The sequence below is a fragment of the Crinia signifera genome, chromosome 4, assembly GCF_055691185.1.
Source record: "Crinia signifera chromosome 4, ASM5569118v1, whole genome shotgun sequence".
Taxonomy (NCBI): domain Eukaryota; kingdom Metazoa; phylum Chordata; class Amphibia; order Anura; family Myobatrachidae; genus Crinia; species Crinia signifera.
The window spans coordinates 256,998,921-257,020,717 of NC_139220.1; the positions used below are offsets into that span (position 1 = coordinate 256,998,921).

The 21,797-nt window shown below is 43.9% G+C and overlaps 1 protein-coding gene and 1 long non-coding RNA gene across 6 annotated transcripts in view; one reads left to right on the forward strand and one right to left on the reverse strand.

Annotated features, from left to right (window-relative positions):
• The window catches only part of LOC146075261 (uncharacterized), a 136,650-nt gene that overhangs the window by 24,501 nt on the left and 90,352 nt on the right, over positions 1 to 21,797 (forward strand). For 2 of the 4 annotated variants that reach the window (XR_014473544.1, XR_014473547.1), the window contains one exon: positions 10,688 to 11,000. The exons of the other annotated variants lie outside the window; for them this stretch is intronic. This is a non-coding gene — a long non-coding RNA (uncharacterized LOC146075261). Of the gene's footprint in view, positions 1 to 10,687; positions 11,001 to 21,797 lie in introns of those variants that run through there. 4 annotated transcript variants of the gene reach the window in all.
• Positions 1 to 21,797, reverse strand: part of PCSK6 (proprotein convertase subtilisin/kexin type 6) — a 124,965-nt gene that overhangs the window by 9,664 nt on the left and 93,504 nt on the right. The window contains exons 14-18 of one of the 2 annotated variants that reach the window (XM_083184288.1): positions 17,129 to 17,305; positions 13,573 to 13,675; positions 12,965 to 13,161; positions 12,008 to 12,095; positions 7,496 to 7,599 (exon numbers count right to left, since the gene is read on the reverse strand). In XM_083184288.1, the coding sequence (XP_083040414.1) occupies positions 7,496 to 7,599; positions 12,008 to 12,095; positions 12,965 to 13,161; positions 13,573 to 13,675; positions 17,129 to 17,305 (669 nt within the window). Of the gene's footprint in view, positions 1 to 7,495; positions 7,600 to 12,007; positions 12,096 to 12,964; positions 13,162 to 13,572; positions 13,676 to 17,115; positions 17,306 to 21,797 lie in introns of those variants that run through there. The other variant, XR_014473543.1, reaches the window with a different exon arrangement.

Genomic DNA, 21,797 nt, shown 5'->3' on the forward strand with positions numbered 1-21,797 from the left:
GGACGCGGTCCCGACAGTCATTTACCCAATGTCGGGATCCCAACTGTCAAAACTCCGACAGACGGTTGCCCGACGGCCACCGGCTATTCTCTCTTGAACCCAATATAGGGAGAAAAGAATAGGTGGCGAGCATAGTGAGCCACCGTCCCCACAAGGGGCCTTGTTGTGCTCACCATGCTGTCTGAGTCTGGCCAGTCAGGATCCCGTCGTCGGGCTAATGACTGTCGGATCCCGACTGTCGGTACCCTATACCACACCCGTGCAGATATACCGGTTTTAAATATGGTCACATATCTATATAATGCAGCCTTTTTTTCAAACGCACTGAAGCCCACGCAGATTAAAAATTTTTGAAAACCCAAATCTGTATTGTTGAAAACAGCCGCCGGCTTGTCACATCTGCATCCGTTTTTGACAAAATACACATGATTTCAACAATCAACTAGTATTCTGTCAGAACATTTCCAACAGTTGGAAGATTGAATTCCAAGTGGCGTACTAGCGGATAACAATGAATACCCCCTTTAGTACTGGAACGTCCTGAGAGTCGGAATCCCGAATTGTCGTAAAACGGCCATGAATTAGACAAAACAGATCGGACAGCCTTTAATGCTGTTGGTAACGGCAACATTTCTGAAATTAACTACTGCATTGAATAGGCAGATTGAATACCCCCTTGGGCTGTCTATAAGACCCCTGCATGGAGTGGCCTCTTTTAGTGCTTAAATAATGGTGTGTACATACAGTGAGATGTGCCATGAGATGGGGATCGCATCGCACGGCATGCATGCGAAGGCATACAATTTTGACTATATAGTGCAGATCTGCTCTACATAGTCAAGGCAGCCAAGACTATCTGCCTTGCGATACGGGAGCGCGCATCGGGATCGCAAGGGTTAAAACCCTTGTGATCTGCATGCGATGCCGACACGATGTTGACTATTGTCAACATCGGAAGGCAAATTGTACAGTGTGTACACACTATAACTCTGAAGACTGAATAGGAGAACTGTATTATACATCAGCACTGAGGTCCTGGGTTTCATTCCCACCAAGGCCCTAACTCTGTGGGTTTCCTCCAGGTGCCCCAGATTCAGCCCACACTCAAAACATACGTTAAGGTTTGTCAAAAACTAGTAAACCTACCAGTATGTGTGTGTGGGGGATGTATGGAATACACAGAGGTAGATCTACTAGGACTGGCGGATACTTTATAACTCACTGGGGCAGTGCCAGATTAAACCTCCGGGGGGCCCGGGGCACTTTAGACAGGGGGCCCCCCTTGCACTTGTCATTACTGGCTGCAAACTGCATGGGAGAATATTACACTGCAGGGGGAGATCATACACACATATAACACATGAAAAGTCTGTGTTTGTCCCTCTGCACCTTACTCTGTAGGACTGTAGGAGACCTCACAGTCCCAGTGCTGCCTCTGATTAAAAACCCTCCCATGACTAGGCTGCTGCTGTCCTCCATGGGCCTGAGAATGTAATGAGCTCCACCAATCAGAGCTCAGCACAACCCTTTCAGCCTTTGCCCTCTTGTGCAATGTGTCATGGGAATTAGTCAACTCCCAGTAATGTACTGCACACTTGTGCAGTCAGTGTGTCTTGGCTCCCGATGCTCAGCACCATTAATCATTGTCACATTGGCATGCACAAAACTTTAAGCTAAAAAAAAAAAAAAAAAAATTTTAAATACATTCCAACCACAGCTACTGACCCCTTTTGCCCCTGCTTTAATCCGGCCCTGCACTGGGGCAGATGTATGAACTAGCATTAAGTGAATATCTGCACTTAACGCTAGTTAACTGGGGGAATTCAATTTTTTTAAATGTATTACTAGCGCACTTAACGTGCACTAGGGACAGCCTGCTGAGTAATGCTCGACCGGGCTGTCCCCTGCAATCCCTTAGTGACCGGGACAAGCTGCTTCGCCAGCCCAGGGCTTGTGATGTCCTATACCCACTGCAGGGACAACGCTAGCCCTGCTGCTGGATCCGGGCTGCGCTTGAGATCTTGCGATAATAGCGAGATCTTGCCCATGCCCAAAGAGGCAGCCGGGGGGAAAGAATAGGTGTTTTTTTTAAATGTGCATGCGCAACACTGCTGGTGCTCTCTATAGGCTAATGCGTGTGTGGGGGTTAATACATCTGCCCCACTAACAGACATGTTTGAAAAATAGGTCTGAAGCTGACTGGCAGTTTCTCTCTCTCTACTCTCTACTTTGTAACTCTCAATCGACTAATCTCTGTTGTAAAAGCACAACATATACTCTGTACAGCATTGAAGAATAAGTGTGCGCTATATAAATAACTGGTAAAGGTAGAATCGGTGACCTACAGAAACAGCTGGAAGAGGCAAAATGCTTCTTTTGCAGAGCAGAAAACTCCATCCATACTCCTTTAAAAGTGGAAAAGCCCCCAGAAAGTGAGACCCCTGCATTCTGCTCCTATTGGAATAAATCTTTCAAAAGATGAAATCTTGCTTTTGCCACTTAACACTTTAGGGACTAATCTGTATTAGGAAGTGGAGCGAATACCCAGATGTAAAAGAATGGCTTCCAACATCAGCTGCAGTACACAGCGATCACACGTCACATGCAAGGCACCTCCTTGATCACTTAACACTTAATTAACTCTGAAAGCTTGCACAGTGGAAATGACAGGCGGCTTCCCACAGCGTGATGTCAGGGCTCAGATCATGGAGGTGCCAGAGCAATGAAGTATATGTGCATCCAGTCCGCAAGGAATCAAGCATTTGCTTGTCTGAAAATGATCTTGTGGTTCTAATATAAATCCGTACAAGCGCTGCTCAACCACTGTCATCCTGACTTAATGCAGTAAAATCCAGAAACACCTCTCTACTTTTCCAGCACAGACAGGCGTCACAGGTACCATGTGGCCACCCAGACACTTCCAAAACTCTGTGTGGGGGCAAAACCACAAAGCAGTCCCCCAGCTTCGAGGTCAATCAATAGCATCACTGCTATGGAGATGCAAGTCGGGTAAACAAACACACAGGACCAAAATATTTACTGCAAGCCTGAGCTGGTCTCCTTCAGGAGCTGCTCAGCAGATAGCTCTTCCCTGATTTCATACACAACAAACGTAGCACTTCACGTTCAACAACAACGTAAGGCGCATACACACGGTGCAATTTTGGCTATGTATGATTTCCATTGAAATCCATGGAGGCCAAAACCACCCATATTGACTTTACACACTGTGCAATTCTGACTACATTGTACTATAGTTTCTACACTTTCTAGGCAAAATTGCGCTATCTGCACAGTCTATTTGTTCTTGTGATTCACACCCTACGGTCGTAATATGTACTAGTCCAGATCGGGAATTCATATAGCATAGATTTTGGAAATCATTTGTAATTAATACAGATCGTGTTGTAGGCATTTAATATCATTTTAATTTGATGCCCAATATCTGCATTTCACTAATATTTATTAATGATAAATAAGTGATGGGCATCATGATGTTCAAGTAAACTATTAAAGGAAGTACAAGTAAACCTTTAAACTATTAAAGGGGCACATATTAGCCTTAATCTCCATAACAGTGTGAAATATAGCATTCAAAGAAAAGCCTTGTACAAGTGTTACAAGCTATGAAACAATTGTACAATAATGCAGGAAGAAGCTGGGGGGTACTGAACGTCTCAACAGGGAAGTATGGATGGTGCAATGGTTAGCATTATGGTTTCCCATTTGTATATTGTCCTTAAGTGGGGTTACTCTGGATACGCTACTTTCCTACCAAACAGCAAAAATATACGGTACTCTTTACCTAGAAGGGCGCCCGCGATTGGAATCGCGGGCGTCGGGGGTAAAAAATCGCGGCCATCGCGGGTAAATCGCGTGCCACCGAGCCCGAAGCGTGGCGAGCGCAGCGAGCCCCGCGAGGGGACGCGGATACCTTCACAGGTAAACGCGTCCCCTCGCGGGCTTCACAGGTGTCCGCTTTTCGCCACGGACACCTGTGAAGCCCGCGAGGGGACGCGTATAACTGTGAAGGTATCCGCGTCCCCTCGCGGGGCTCGCTGCGCTCGCCACGCTTCGGGCCTCGGTGGCTCGCCACACTATTCTATTCTCAACTCCACGCCGACGTGGATAGTAGGGCATGAAGAGGTCGGAGGACGCGTACCGCTGCGCTCGCCACGCTTCGGGTTCACGTTGATCGTGGGGTGGCGTTAACAATTGTGGGGGCCATTTCAGAGTTCACGGTGACTATTAGGGCTCTGTGGCCCATTTAACATTGTTTCCTATGTAAAAATCGCGGGCATTGAGGCATTGAACACTAAAATCGGGTCCAATCTCATTTTTAACATTGGTCCCTATGGGAAATTGCGGCCATCGCGTCGCACCCGATTTTTAGTGCATTCGATGGTCGCGATGGGCGCCCTTCTAGGTAAAGAGTACCAAATATACTAGTAGGTTAATTGGCTCAAGCACTGTCCATGGGCTGAGTGCTTATCTGCCGTCCCATTCCAGGTTCCCAGCTGTTCCATTCCAGGTTTCCATGTAACAGTGAAGAAACTTAAATCTTCATATTCCAAAAGTAATAATCTCTTTAGAATCCATTTAGTAAAATATATACATTAAGATTTGCTAGTACCTGAACGCTTCTATTCTTCATTGGCTGTATGTAAGAGACACTTAATGTCATTAAATGGATTGAAATCTTTCATGTTACCTTTTAAGACTTTATTAAGCAATCAATGAAAACACTAGTGCTCAGAAATCATTTAATCACCTTTAATAAATAGTGTTGAGTGAATGAAACGTTGTGAGAATCCTCTATGCTGGAGATGATCTGGGAGGAGTCACACATGAGCTAAAAATGGTTAAGTAACTGAGGGGCAGATGTAGGTGATAACGCACCAGTCAATCAGCTCCTAGCTGTCCATTTACAAAACAGGTGATTGGCTGGTGTGTTATCACCTTACACCTTTTCTCCACTTTCTCTCTTCACCAGGCTTAATACATCAGTCCAGGTCATAAAATTAGGAACTATTGTTATGCTCTTAAAGCAAAAACTGTTTTGTATAAAATGGTTTCAAGCAAATCACTGCATGTCAGGAATAAGGCGCTTAATATATTTTTGTATTTTGGTGTAGGCGTCAGAAGTTTGTTTAATATCAGATCACTTTATTCAGGGATGCATGTTGTCCATCAATTGTGTATTACCCTGTTAGGAACTTCAGATTATAATGGATAAATGTATTCAGTAGCGCACGCAGGGGGGGTTTCTGGGTACCCAGAAACCCCCCCAGGAGTCTAAGGGCCCTAGTCTGAAAGCTGAGGGTCCCCTCTTTTCATGGGTACAAGAATTTTAAAAATCGGCCCTTGGAAACTGGAGTTATCTGACTTCAAAGCAGTGGTCCCCATCCAAGCCTGTTAATTGCTCTTCCCAGTCAGATATTTCAGGTTCTGTCTGACTTAGAGTTTCTCTGAGGGTATATTACAAAAGCTGGGACTCTCCCTCATTGGTGGACACTAGAAGCTTGTCTCTACTGTTCCCAGAACCAGAGATATCAGCTTTCCAGCAGCTGGTTACTGCTCCAGCTCCACACACCTGGTATGTAGTTTTATATACTCGTTGGCAGATTGCTCTGCCTCCTGAACGCTGATCCCCTAAGTCCCCAGTACCATTAGTAGGTGGGATTCTCTAGTTTTTAAATCCATTAAAATCTAATAAATGTATTTTTGGGAACTGGAGATATCTGCAGTCAAGCAAGCTGTCCTCCCACCAGAAAATTATGAATAATATGCCCACTCCACTATACACCCCTCCTCTGCATATTAAACATCCTCTACTACCCTGGAAGTTATGTATCAGGGCCCCTTCATTCAGCCCAGTGCCCCCTTCTCCCACCCCATCTCCCACCATCTGTGCAGTAAAAGGGTAATTAATGGAAATTACTGATCCAGGCCCTACATGCTGAGCGGTTGATATAATACCCCCTACCACCCGGGGGACATCAAAGCTTCCCCCACCCCTACTGCTGGAGGATCAGTAGTGGCCCCAATACATTGCTATGCCCAGGGGTCTACACTGCTGTTGACGCCCTTGTATGTATATATATATATATATATATATATATATATATATATGTATGTATATGTGTGTGTGTGTGTGTATATATATATTTTTTATTATTATTATTATTATTATTAATATACATTTGGTCTATCTATAATACTTTAACAGACCCGGCATATACTGGGTCACCTAAGTGTCCATTTATGTGCTTTGCTCCGCCCCTCTGGAAACCCCCTTCTTAAAATCCTGCGTTTGCCACTGGTATTATTCAGTAAAACGGAGGTCAATTAAAGATGGGATGTTGGCCGTAGCACCCAATCAGATTCAAGCTATTATCTTGGTCAATAAGAAATGTAACCTTTAACAATTCATGTTTTAGTCTTGGCATGAGGTCCTGGGTTTGATTTCCACCACTGGGCTATCTGTATGGGGTTTGTATATTCTCTCTCTGTGCACGCGTTTGATAACTACTGGTGCTGAGGCTCTCTCTCACAAGCCAAAACATATACCGGTAGGTTACCTCGCTCCTCACATCTGGTAGGAAACAGAATAAAAACTCCACTGGGTCAGGGACTTAAGTCAACGAAAAAATATATTGGGTACTTATGTAGTATCTGGGCGTCCGATTTAGAAATCGGATCGCATCGCATCGTATCGCATCGCATGCGACCAAATCGTATGCGATGCGATGGTCAAGATTTTTCCATAGGATTCAATGTTAAAATGGTCTTAGTCCATTTTAACATAGAATTCAATGGGAAAAAGGGGTCCTTTTCCTTTCCTCACTATCCAAGTGGGCATGGAGTTGGATATAAACCTGTGGCAAGCGTAGCGAGCCACCGAGCCCGAAGCGTGGCGAGCGTAGCGAGCCCCGCGAGGGGACACAGAATACTTTTTAAGAAATATGCGTCCCCTCGCGGGGCGCGCTTCGCTCGCCACGCTTCGGGCTCGGTGGCTCGCTGCGCTCGCCACGCTATATAAAATCAACTCTATGCCCACTTGGATAGTGGGGAAATGAACAGGACCTTCTTAACATTGAATCCTATGCAAAATCGCATCGAATCGCATCTGATTGTATGCCTTAAGGTAAGGCATACAATCACAAAATCGGCAGCCCAGATACTACATAAGTACCATATATTGTTCTATAAACAAAAACCATCATCTTAGTGATAGAAAAAAAAAAAACTTCAAAAACCAGAACCCCCCCCAAAGTAACACTCACTATTAGACAAAATAAGTAATTTTGTTTTCAATTAACTTCAAACCCACATATCACAGTTGACAAGAAGGGAATTGTGACAATATACAGTACATCTGCTACTCTCCATAACCAGTTTAAGCCAATCTAAAGTTGACTTCAATATAATAATGCAGGGGGCAGTAATCTGTTTGTGAACTGGTTGCAAAAAAATACAAAAATCTGCGTCTTACCCACACATGAATGACAAGATGAGTGACACCTGTCACATTTCATCAAAGCCATATTGTAGAAAGTCCCCGGCTCACACTCTGGCACACACATTGAACCCGAAAGGCTAAAAGAGGAAAACAAAAACATGTTAAATTAAGTCTGCAAAAAGTAAGTCTAATGAGGAAAACTATCGGCCTGCATAATATTAAAAATGAGCACTAAAGAGGATTTTCTTGTGGCCCCCAAACACATTCTTTTGATTACCGGTACTAGCAATTCAGTGGCAAGTCCTCATAATGGCATCATACAGTTCATCAAAATGACCCAAAAGCATGTGCGTGCTCCCATAGTCACAAAGGAACAACTTACCTTTCATGTGTTACAGTTTCCTGCTTGCATTCCATGTGGAATAAATTCAGGCATTGGGGCAATAAGCACACAGGACCTGTCCCAATCCTTGTCACTATGGTGTATTTAATATTATGGCTAGAGCAGTTTGTGGGGAACTGCACAATAGTAACCCTGCAATAGGCGCCATGGAGTGTTAATCTGGCATAGACATTTGATTCCCTTTCTGTACAGGAATTTTAAGCAACTGAATACCACTCCAGTATATAAGTAGCAAGTACTGTATGGTATTACAAAGATATAAATATTCTACACACCCTCAATGAAATTGCAGGTTTTTGTGACAACTAGTTATTCAATCTGGGATTCCGACTGTCTGAATGTCCCGGCAGTTGGAATCCCTGGCTGTTTTCGCCCAGCAAGACAGTTTTTCGACTGGCGGAATTCAATGTTCTGTCTGTCGAGTGTCGAAACCTTTTCCGTGTAAATGACTGTGGATTGACAACAGACAGGTGAATTCGACAATCCACGGCCGTCTCCGTCAAAACTGATCCAACTGGTTTTAAATTCGGATCAGCTTTGTCAAAATCCGCCTTCAATGCTGTCACAATAGGCGGCGGGAGCTATCTCCCTTGTCGGAAAAAGTACCCGACATTAAATAGGCGATGGGAGCTTTTTCCCTTGTCGGAAATAGCACCCGACATTAAATAACCCCCAAAGCCTAAAATCAAATAATGTTGCTCTCCTTTGTTCACTTTGCAACCAACAAATACAAAAATACAATACACAGACTACTATGAAGCATTATATGAAAAACTCAAGCATCTATTTCATACAGCGAAACACAATGACAATGACAATAGAGATAACAATGACAATAGAGATAGGTCCACTTCAAATCAGTTTTTCTTATAATACGGCCTGTATTAAGGCTCTATGGAATACCCTACCAACATATCCTCCCAAGATCCGCAGTTACAGAACAATAGCTGAATCAGGGGACCAGGGCCTGTGCAATGTTTTTTGGCACCCTTCGCAAAACTTCAGATTACTGATCCCACCACCACCCACACACTAATAGAGGTTAGGTATCACTTATCCGAAATGCTCAGGACCGCGAGCATTTTGTATAAGGGATTTTTGGGGATTTTGGAATATTTTTTTTTCCCATACTTACCTGGTGCCCTGGTGGGAAGATTAAAGGTGCCCATACACGTTACAATTATTGTATACAATATTGTATACAATATCGCATCTCATCGAATCTCGGTGATGCGATGGGATGAGATACTTTTTGTACTAGATCATGTAGCAAAACCGAGATGTGAGATGTGATATTGTATACAATATTGTATACAATAATTGTAACGTGTATGGGCACCTTAACACCTGCCATTTGATTTAAGATCAACAAGGATGCCTCTCGGTCATCCTTCCTTTTGTGATAGAAGTAGGGAACGCCCCTGAGTCTGACAAAATTACATTAGACCCAACAAAACTGTAGTCCAAGCAACATTACGGCGGGCAACAGGAGAAGGCAGCGTAGCAGATACAAAGTGATTTGCTACACCAGGTCACAGTATGGAACACATTCTATAAAGCATTTATTTATTTTATGATTTACAGTTTCTTATATAGCGCAGCATATTCCGTTGTGCTTTACAATTGGAGACAACAGTGATTAAACAAACTGGGTAGATACAAACCAACATGGAGGTAGTAGGGTCCTGCTCGCAAGCTTACAATCTATAGAATTTGAAATATATCATTAATAAATATTAAATCTATATTTACAGTTCCTTGTACAACGCAGCATATTCTGTTGCACTTTACAATTGGAAACAGCGATAAAACAAACTGGGTAGTAACAAACCGACATACAGCTAGGCAAGTCCTGCTCCCAAGCTTACAACCTATAGGATGCTGCTTTATCCTTTCCATCATCAAACCCTGTATTACAAAAAATATCCACCAAAGTAACATCATTTTCATTTTAATTTGCATCATCATTGCTTAGGCTGGAGAAACATTTTTCAGGAACAAATACTGATCCAACAAAACTAGAAAATAGCTATTTCAGCTGAGGTAAAGACCACTAGATAGAATAGAACAAAACAGCCAGTCAAACCAGGGGTCCTATAATCCAGAAAGTGATTGCAGGGAAAATGCATAGCATCTCACTAATGGAATCATTCTGTGTACTTTATGCTTCTGTTCTTGTCTGAACCCATTAACTGTCTTGTAGCACTGACCCATGGGACCTTCAATTACATTTCCTCCAGTAGAGAAAACTACAGAAATGAATGCATCCCTGTGACACCAGCAAAGGAGAATGTGCCTTTAAGACTTCTACTTGCACGCCTTACGCATCAAGCCACAACCCAACACAGGGAGCCCTTTCAAGCCCACTACTCGATTACTTATTTACTTAGCTAGATGAAAATATTTGTTCAAGCGAATGCTTTTCTTTGAAAGAGCACTTCCAGTCCCAAGGAAACACCATTTCTACATCGCCAACACTTCACAAGAGGATGGAGGGGGGGGGGGCAGACCAAAGCTTTATACATTTTATGGCACCATAGCCAATTATATGGTGGGTTACATTATCTCACTAGTAGACTAGTTTGTTTTAGGGCTCACTGGGCCTCTAATTTGGTGATTAAGTAAATGACAGACTGTTTGACCATGTTTTGAAAAAAAGCCGGAACCATGTCAGAGGACACCAGCTTGTGTTTGCTACATTTAAATATCACCTCATTAATTAAGACATATTTGGCAGATTATAATCATAATAAGTAGAAATGAACTCTTGACCTTGCCCGCAAAAGGGGAGAACTAAAATAGATCTTAAATATTTATTACAGGCAAATATCAAAACAGCCGTCTTTCAGAAAGCCATTCTGAAAATCCTGGCCAGCCTCAAAACCCTGGAGAACCCAAGAACCGCTAGTCCTTCCTTGGCTTCTGCTGGTGTCTACTTGTATTTTTCTATGTACTGTATATCCCCATTTAGCTTTCTGGGCTGATTTATGCACATCCATGTTCTAATGATTCATGTCGCCTACCCTTTATTAACTGGACGTGTATGGAGAGCTTATCTCATATAAATGTGCTGATTGTGCTACAGAACTTACAGTATGTGGTGTGAGGAATTCCAGGTGCCAATAAAAACAGTAGATGTGCTACTTTTATGATCTTTGAGTCATTTCAACGGTTTTGTTTAAATCTAATCAAACTGCTGCTTATTTAGTAAATATTTGCACTTAAAGTTAATAAGTAAATCTTCTATAGACGAAGAAAAGTAAAATCGCTTATGTTCTGCCAAAGTATGATAACTCTTTCCATATTAATTTAAGTTATTAGTAACTACTACATAAATTGAGTACTTATGACCAAAGTAATAACACAAAATAAGAGTTAACATCTGTAGCACAAGGCTTGGAACATTTTATACCTTGCACAAAGGAAATACAGCGATGTACGGAGACGTGATATTCTTAAGATCTTAAGTGTCAATAAGGATCAACTACAAGCTACTAGTCAGAATCGGTACTGGTGTTTTAAAAATATGGGCAGACTTGCATAAATCCCCAAACAGCATGCACCTCACAGACTATTACATATTGCCCATTGCATCTGTTGTATTTGCGATCTTCTAGTCCTTTTGTCACCAATTAGATGTCTAAAGGTGAGCATGCACTTGTCCGATTTGGGTCGATTTCGCCAAATTCTGATGGATCGGGCAGAGAAATCAGCCCAAATCTGATGTGTTTGACATCCCCTCCGACCCGATGTGTGGTGCCGCATGTATCGGCTCAGAGCGGGGAGGTCGGACACGCTGCACATTAAATTTATTAGATTAGACACATCACTGGCACATCGCGGTTGCTTTTTAGCACCCAAAATGCTTTGGGTCCGATCCTAGGTGTGTGCCAGTGGTGAAGCACCGCGGGCACACACCTATTTGCAGCAGCGGGGCAGCACAATGGTTAACACTAATGCTGATCATATATTATACAATTATCTGGCCGTGTATGCCCAGCATAAGATGTGGTATGCATGGACTGGTTGTACTACACAAGGGAAGATTATACAACACAATAGTTTTCCTGGGTTAGTACTTTATATATAATTGTTGGACTTTAATAACTGTTTAAGCTTTATAACTGTAGCGCAGTGCTTACCTGTAGCCATCTCTGCAGACAACACATTTATCGGGGAATCCCAGGCACTTCTTACAGTTTGGGTTACACTTGAGGCATCGCTTAAGACCTCAAGAAAAAAAAAAAAAGGACAAAAACAACATAATCACAGAAAAGTCATTTTTCCAAAACACCAAGACAGACTGCAGGACCCCGACTACAAGATGAAGGTGGATCACAAACGCCCGATTATTATGATGCAGTGAACAATCTGACATTTTCTTTTTAACTACTTAGAGAAAAAGAAAATTTCTAATGTTATCTGGAAGTGTTCAATAGCAATTGTGGTATAAAGAATGTCTCCACCAGGAGGAGCCACTTCCATATCTCAGCTGAAACATGAACGTTCCAAATCAAGTTCAAACAGTCCTGCTGCTCTTCATTGAGTTTCCAACACAATCAGAAGTTCCCCAAACAGAGACGCACACACTTAACAAGGAACAAATTAGTACAAAGCAATGTCCTACCTGCAAAATAACAGGAAAAACAAATACTTCACTTTAATAAGTGGATAAATCCAGTGTATTCATAGACGGACTTACAAAAAGGGATATTGTCATGGGATGCTTCAAGTTCTGGTGAAAAATTAAGAGCAGTCTTCACAGTTCTATGCTCGGTTGCTAGAGACTCTTAGGTGAGTTACTCTGTACCCAGATATTAATTCAAAATGGTCATAAAAAATAATAACACTCAGATGACAATAGTGGAGAAGTTCAAATAATCTATTTGAGACATGATTATTATTAAACAAAGGTCATTTAGAATCAAAAACAAAAACACAATCTACTGTGTTTGACTTGTGGATGAATTCTGGAACCTGGAATTAAATTACCATTTGAAGGAGATTGAAAGAGGATGGGTAAATGTTAGATATTAGAAGGAACGGAGGAGAACACTGATTTACAGGAAGAAGACATATTACAGAGTGTGAATATTTACTTTCATCAGCGTATGCCCCTGCTGGGCAGGAGGTTGTACAGGAGCTGATCTCTGGCTGAAGGTAGAATCCTCTCTTGCAGGAGCTGCACTGGTGCTGCCCTTGCCCAAAGCACATGTCACATCCTCTGTAGCAGCGCCTACATCTCCGGTCAGCAACTTCTGCCATATACCCCGAAGGACAGGTGTTCACACATTTCCTGCATCACAGCACAAAGATAGGGCAAAGTTAGTCACTGCTACTATATGCACTTCCCGTGTTCTAAACATGATAAGTGATACATATGGAATCCCAACAGGGGTCATGTAAGAACACTTACCTTCCCCTTACCCACCACTAAGCCTTCCTACCCACCTAACCTTAATCTCCCATCCGCCGGGAAGGTGAACACATCCCGGTTATTAGTGGTAGACTGTCCACGATGTAACTGTTTAGGGAATACCATACGTACCACCACCACTTTAAATGTATACACGAAATGAACTTAATAGAAAAGGGCACACAAGCTATAAGCTACCTACAGATTGCACTACGGAGGTGCTCTTTAATAATGGATTGAAGTACATATGCTTGTGATGGGGACATTTGCACACAGCATGCACCAAGTTACCTGCCACTTTTCACACTTCCCAGACTATAGTGGATGCAGCTGAGACACTGCTCTGCGTCAGGCCCGTCACATCCTTGGTCACCACACTTTGCATGGCATGGACCTTGAAAGACAAACATTTAGAGCTATGTGAGAACCCAACAAGCACTCAGGCCTACCACACGGAACGTAATTCAATGACAATTCATTTAGCTCGTAACAACCTCTAGCTCTGACTGCAAAGTAAACATTACCAGTGTAGTAGTTACTCTGCAGGGTTCCATGTACCCCATCTTAATATTAACATGTGCTTATACTTTGATGCTACAGTTCATTAATATATAACAATGACAGAAGATGCACAGCAAGTGACCGATCGTGTGAATAGGGCTATACTATTATTGGTACTTGTTTCCTAGCACGGCCACACCGATTTACATCGGGGTGGTCGTGTTGGAAAAATCGGGTCGATCGCATCACATGCGATTTGGTCGCATGCGATGCGATCGACGCGACCGACCCGAATTTTTGATTGAAATGTAAATCGGGTCCCTGGGACCCGATTTTACATTGGATTCAATGTAAAATATTCCCTAGACCCCCAAATTTAACGACGTAAACCCCACCCCACGATAGACGCCAACCCGAAGCGTGGCGAGCGCAGCGAGCCCGCGAGGGGCGGCGGTGCGCGTCCTCCGACCTTTTCATTCCCCTACTATCCACGTCGGTGTGGAGTTGAGAATAGAATAGTGTGGCGAGCGCAGCGAGCCACGCCCCGCGAGGGGACGCGTATACCTGTGAAGTTATACGCGTCCGCTCGCCACACTATTCTATTCTCAACTCCACGCCGACGTGGATAGTAGGGGAATGAAAAGGTCGGAGGACGCGCACCGACGCCCCTCGCGGGCTCGCTGCGCTCGCCACGCTTCGGGTTGGCGTCTATTGTGGGGTGACGACGGGGACATCTATAATGTGAAATGGGTCATATTGGCCCATTTCACATTTTTTTAAAGGTGAGATGGACTTAATCAAGTCCATCTCATCTTGTGCCATTATAATGGCACAAGACCGACGCGATCCTCACGATTTCAATGTTAAAAAATATTTTAACATTGAAGCCTATGGGAAAATCGGGGGCATCGCGTCGGTCGCGTCGGGACCAATGTTAATGGTCCCGACCGACGCGATGCCCCCGATTTTGTACCTTTGCCGGCAAAATGGACCTGATTTCAAAGGAAATCGGGTCCATCGTGTGGATCGTGTACCTTAACTTAAAGGTACACGATCCACAAGATTGTGACCGTGCTAGGAAACAAGTACCCTATTATTTAACCTTAGTGGCCTATTGTTATTCTATAATTCCATACCTTAAGAACCTCTGTACCCGCAGTTGGGTAAAGAAAGGTAAGTCACATATTTCTCACTTTCCTGCTGGTATAACCCTGGTTATTATTCTCATGATTTATACTACTGAAAACCTCCATCTCTACCCTGCACTTCACTATATAAGAAACAGATGGAGAAGCAGCTCAATAAATAAACAACATTTTGTTTTAGATACAGTGACAAGCTAGGATGTAATTAGCAGTATAGCTACAGTAATGTTTGCAGCAGGGGATACATTAAATGCATCCTTGTTTTCTCTCCCCAAAATAAAGCAACAAGCTGAGTGACTACTAGTAAGTCCTAGTGGACTGCTAAGTTGCTTATTCTATAAAGGGATAGGAAAGTCTACAGTGAAATTCATTTTGGGGGGGAAAAAAGAAGTTTTTTCGGAAACAGACACAGATTAACAGTTTAAGGGGGATATTCAATCTCCGTCGAGCATCTCCCGTGGGGGAGATGCTCGACGGGCCCTATTCAATGCTGTCTTCCCCGACAGCATTGAACAGGGTTTCCTGTCAGAACGAGCCCGACATCTCTAGCTGTCGGGCTCGTTCTGCCGAGAACAGCCGGGAAGTGACGAGCTGCCGGCTGCAGCTCGTCACTTCCCGGCCGCAACTCGCGGCCACGCCCCCTTCTCGCCCCGCTGCAGGCGGGACATTGAATCCCGCCTGCATGTTCTCGGTCGAGCTGACCGAGAACAGGACTGGGTCACGGCAGGCGAGCAAGCTCGTCTGCCGTGACCCGAACATTGAATACCCCCCTTAATGTCTAATTGTGGGCATTTTCTAAGGGGCAGTTTTGCTGTGTGAACATTTTGCCTTTGAACCCCTTCAAGTTGTAAAGGACAAACCTCCGTGGTCTGTTCTATATTGTGGCTGTTTCTTTCCCAGTCACTGTGGACCAGAAGCGGTTTGATACATATTCATTTAGTGGTACTCTTCTATTGTAAAGTGTTTTACAGAGAAGAGCAAATGGCAATCTATGGAACAGACCGATGGACACCTTTTTACCCACTTTGTGGGTTTATGAAGAGTTTTAGTGGAGAAGGAAGAATATATAGGACAGTAGGAGGAAATATTGCTGATTGCGGTGTATTTTTTGAGATACCTCTTTCACATTGCACCTCGGGCCTGGGTAATTGCCGGGTTGGTGATGTTTCGACCCAGGTCGACCGAGGTGAAAGCAGCTTATAACCCGGGTCCACCAACCTGGCAATTTGACCTAGGTTATAAGAAGGGTTAAATCTGGGTCGCCCTTTGCATAATGGGCAACCTGGGTTTAATGTGAAAGCTCTGGATCCGGGATCGAGTTCCTGAGTCCGATCCGGCATTGTGATGAGAAAGTGGTATAAGTGGCCTTGCTTTTGGTGTTCTTTTGTGTACAGTATGAGTGTAGTGCGATGGTGTTTGCATTTTGTTGTTTGTTTGGGTATTTAAGTTCGGTCATGTCCTGTGAGAATAAATTCACCATAGCCCATTTGGACGATACTCATATCAATTCAATCTTGCCTGTGAAAACCAATTTATGAATGAGTTTAGTCCGCTTTAGTGTTGCTTGATAAATAAGGGGTTTCTATTGCATATAAATCTCAGCCCAATACACTGATGGTGTATTAATATTCTATTCTAGAGCGGTGGTTTCCGTAAAACCGGCAGGTGGCAAAGCTGCCAGAAAACCAGACCAGCCGCTCATTAAATTTAGCCCATGAATAGAAAAGCACATTGCGGAGCAGGCTATGGAAGCACTAATGATGTTGTAGGTTCCAAAATGTATCCTCGTTAAAGGGAGAAGACACGTTAGAAAAACCTCATTTGTCATTCTCTTATTACAAACTCATATCCACATGATTACACAGAAATACACAACAGGATTTGCCATACACAGAACATTGAGAATATTTAAATATTCACCCCCACCCTTTTCTGTATCGCTATAAATTGTTAACTTACTCTTATTTTTCTTTAAACTTCAACTAAGACTTAGCAGTCAGATCCCTCCAACGCCCATCAGTAATTTGCTTTATTATTGTACAGTGCCACTGCTGAAACATGTTTTTTAAGTTTAACATTTGTTTAGTTGATACGCAAGATTCATCCCGAACATCTCAGATTTAACTATTGTGATGAAATGTTTTATGTCAATATGGGAATTAGGTCATTTTGTACATACATGACATACCCTAGGCTTGTACCTGAATACTCATCCTCTTCCTCAAACTCCAGGTTACTCTGAAATAGAGCAGCCTTAGAAGGCTCTAGGTCTGCACTTGATAAATCCAAGGTTTTAGCTCTTGTCTGATGGAAACCATGAGGATTGTACGGGTGCTCAGCAGTACCATAAAGGATAAGTGTCCATTCCTTCAACTTCCCTGAAATATAGGATTATAATATCAGATATATTGCAGGCAGTTATTGGACAGAAATGGCTATCAGATCTCTAAAATGACTGCACAACTTTTAAAATTGTGCCTAATAGGATATACAGGTAGTGCAACAGGCCAGGTGACAGCACAGGAAAGATGAGTCATAAATGCAACATGCCTGTTCCTGATGTGCTGGCTGGGAGCAGAAGACAATGGGGCACATGTATTAAGCCAGGGGTCTTCAACCCATGGCCCGCGGGCCACGTGTGGCCCGCCGAGTTGTTTTAGGTGGCCCGCCAGTGAATTGCGTTTTTTTTATTAAATGCTGTGCTGATTAAAAAAAAAAATCCTTCCACGCGCTGTCCCCTTAAAATCCTTCCGCAAGCTGTCCCCTTAGCAGTGGGACGCGGCGGAGGTGGATGTGCTGGCTGGGGCGGGCGGGACTGTGCGCGAACATGCACATTGTGTACTTCCTGACGCCGCGCACCCGTCCCGCCCGTGCCCTTTCAGACAGCCGGGAGACTGAGTGAGTGTGACAACCGCAGGCAGCCGCGCACCTGTCCCTGCCTGCTCCTTGGCTGTTAAGACAGCCGACGCCGCCAGCAGCAGCAGCAGCCCTCTGAAGGAGACCTCTGCAAGGGACACTAAGGCAAGTGTCTCATGAGAGGGTGATGCTGACTAGGGGGGAGGGGGGGCTGGCAGTGCAATGTGGCCCTGTGTATGGGGAGGGTGCTGACTATCGGGGAGGGGGGCTGGCAGTGCAATGTGGCCTGTGTATGGGGAGGGTGCTGACTATGGGGGAGGGGGGCTGGCAGTGCAATGTGGCCCTGTGTATGGAGAGGGTGCTGACTATGGGGGTGGGGGGCTGGCAGTGCAATGTCGCCTGTGTATGGGGAGGGTGCTGACTATGGGGGAGGGGGGCTGGCAGTGCAATGTGGCCCTGTGTATGGGGAGGGTGCTGACTATGGGGGAGGGGGGCTGGCAGTGCAATGTGGTGCTGACTAAGGGAGGGCTGGCATGCTGCGCAATTCAGTGCTGACTATGGAGGGCAATACTAGGGCATTTTGTGAGGGACACTACTGGTGGCATTTTATGAGGGACACTACTGGTTGCATTTTGTGAGAGGCACTGCTGGGGCCATCATATGCATAAGCAGGAGTATTGGGGGCCTTATAGTGCAAGGTGCAATGGGCATCATGATGTGAGGCATAATGTGCAATGGGTGTCACGGTGTGTGGCATAATGTGCAATGGGCATCCCGGTGTGTGGCATAATGTGCAATGGGCATCACGGTGTGTGGCATATTGTGTAATGGGCATCATGGTGAGTGGCATAATGTGTAATGGGCCTTCATGTTTATATGTCACTGTGCGGCCTTTGGACAGCCAACTTAAGCGTGGAAGGACAACCACCATTCCTGCGGTAACCAATGTCTGGTCATGCAGGTTGCAAAAGTGAGATGTCAGGTAATTTTTTTTCCTGCTAGTTCACACTCTTATAATTAGACCACATCCCAATTTGGGAGTGCGCAATTTCTTAAATACCAAATTATGTATGGGGGGGGCTGCTATTTTAATTTTGTTCGTACTGGGACCCTAATTGTTTAGAAATAGCCATGGTGCAGACTATATATTGGGGGCAGAGTTTATGTGTATGGGCAGCTGTGCCAACTATCTATGCGGGGGCTGTGCTGTCTATCTATTAAGAGCTGTGCTAAATACCACAGTAGAGCTTAGTGGCCCTCGGGCTTCGTTGAATTTTTTAATGTGGCCCACACTGTCTTAAAGGTTGAAGACCCCTGTATTAAGCCTTAACAAGAGATAAATGCAAGGGTGATAAAGAGATATACGTCCAGCCAATCAGATCCTTACTGACTTTTTTCAAACAGCCTTTAAGATGGCAGTTAGCAGGTGATTGGCTGGACATTTATCGCTCTTCATCACCCTTGCATTTATCTCTTGTTAAGGATTAATAAATCTGCCCCACTATGCCATATGCACACAAAAGCTGTGTCTGAAATTGTGAGTGGTTGGCCCAGGTGCAAAAATATAATTTGGGCCCTCCTCCTCCACTCCATCCCAAGTTCACAATATGCCACATAGCAGTGGGTGGCAGCAGTGGGCCCTTTAGTCCTCAGGGGCCCCGGTGCAATGCACCTGCTGCACCAATGGTAGTTCCGCCTCTGCACAAAGGCACATCCAGTAACTAAGTGGGAGTAGCGTTAAAATCCAACTATTGACACCTTATTGTGTTGAGTGAAATAAATAGCAAGCCGGGCCGGCGCTACCCACTCAGCAGCTCCTGCAAAGCAGGGAGGCGCCATGCTGAAAAGGCGCTGTATACCTCCCTGCTCTGCTAAAGCTGCCTCAGCCCTTACTGTCACTGCCTCCTGCACACTGCCCACAGTGCCTGTCTGACAGCCGGCAGCAGTATGGAGAGGCTGAGCAGCTCCCTGCACCGTGCACACACAGTCCTCCTCTTGTGACCTGCCCCCCTCTATCTCACGGACACTTGCGCTGAGGCATGTAGCACTGTTTGTGAATGTCTGGATGACATGTCATGTCCGGATCCGCCCCCTACCCATTTCTCCTTGCGCCTGTCAGCTGTCAATCAAATGACGAACAGACAGCACCTTCATTCCCTCTTCTCAGTGTGCTGTGCCAGTGCCGCTGCCAGTCCTCAACACTCCGCCCCCTCTATCTCCTCTCCTCTTCTTCCATCTCCTCCTTCTCTCCCCTCCTTTCCCCCTCAGTCACGAGTGTTGCACATACTTTTGTACTGCTTTCGGATTGCATCGCACACACATTGCATGCATGCCGTGCGATGCGATCTAGCCCATAACGTATGCAATTCTCGCAGCGTGTATGGGCACCTTTAGTGACTGCAACATTTTGCGGACACAGCACTGAGATGGTGTATGCATACATGTACCCGAGATCCTCCATAGGATCGCATGTTGCATACACTCCCACAATCGGGCTGCAGCTTGTTGCAATAGCAATGTGAAAGGGCGCAAAATGTATGGTTTGCAGGAGGGCGCCGGACACCCTAGCACCGGCCCTGATAGCAAGTTATGCTACAGTTGTAATGCATCCTGCAGAACGTTACCTTCTGTAAACTGATAAACCGCTAGTTCGGAGGGCAGGGTTCACAAGTGACATTATAGAATGGCTCATCTGTCTCCTGATAGCAAGGCTATTTTGTGCCATTACCGGCAGGCTTATTCCTGACAATCCAAGATTAAATGACTGTTTGCCAATGTCACCTTCGTGACAGTGACATTTAAGCTCACTCTGAAAGGTGCATCCCTTATATAAATAAAATAAAAACTATTACAGACACTGTGTAAACATGATTTGGGAAAAACAGATTTATACTTGGAAAATGTCCAATAATGGAAAGGGGAAAAAAAAAAAAGCCTGAGAGAAGAACCTTGTATAACCCAGGCAGGAGAGGCTAGGGCAGGAAAATGAGCACTTTACTGGCAGGTAATAGAAACCTCTTCTGAGAAACTGGCTCCCAGCTACTGCACACCAAAGTCCTTCATTACACATGGACCAGCTAATTACTGACTTATGCAAAACACCAGTGAATCATTCCTGTATGCTGAGAAACTGACACTTATTTTTACTTTTTATGATTTTTTTTTAATAAAACAATTTTTACTTTGTCAAGCACAGAAAGCAGATCACATCATGTATTGACAGTCAGATAGACAAAAATAATAGATTTGTCCAACTACTAATCCGGAAAATCAGAGTATGGTTCCGTGTGTAGAAATCAGAGAAGTATGACTTAGTCACACATAAAACAAAACTTCTAAGAAATAGAACAAAAATAAAATCCAATATAAAATATAAAAATTTTAGTATAGCAACCTGTACAGCAATAAAAAAAATTAACATAAATCCAAGACCCAATGAGGAAATCTCAGGTTTAAGATAGATATAAAAAAAACATACAGTGCCCTCAAAATTCTTAAGTACATGAGACGCTGTATCTGGGTCTAAAAATTCAATATATACACCCCATTGTTTTCTATAAAAAAAAAAAAGTAACTCCTGATGCAATATCCAGCAAAGTTGCTTTTTCATCAAAATCAAAACAGTTGCAATAGTTCTGATGACCAATGAAAGAAACGGAGGTGATCAGATAGTCCAACATCTCAAAATTATTTGTTTTGCCACGGTTACCGTGACTGTGAAGAATGGCACCAATTCAAATTTTCAACCACACAAATTCAAATTTGAAAAATTAGCAAATAGCATAGCTAGCAGATCTTTCACCAAATGAAGGTTGCAAATGTTAATAAAATGTCATTACTACATAAAAAAGGCCCTATTTGGTAAGGAATATTTCGAAACCAGATCTTAATATAGTAGTGTGCCGCCACACTAAAAAAAATGTTTGCGAACCACGGATTTATATCAATATTTGATAAAAAAAGCCATGAGCCTGATACTATTACTTTCATTGCGTGAAGATCTAAACTGTTAAC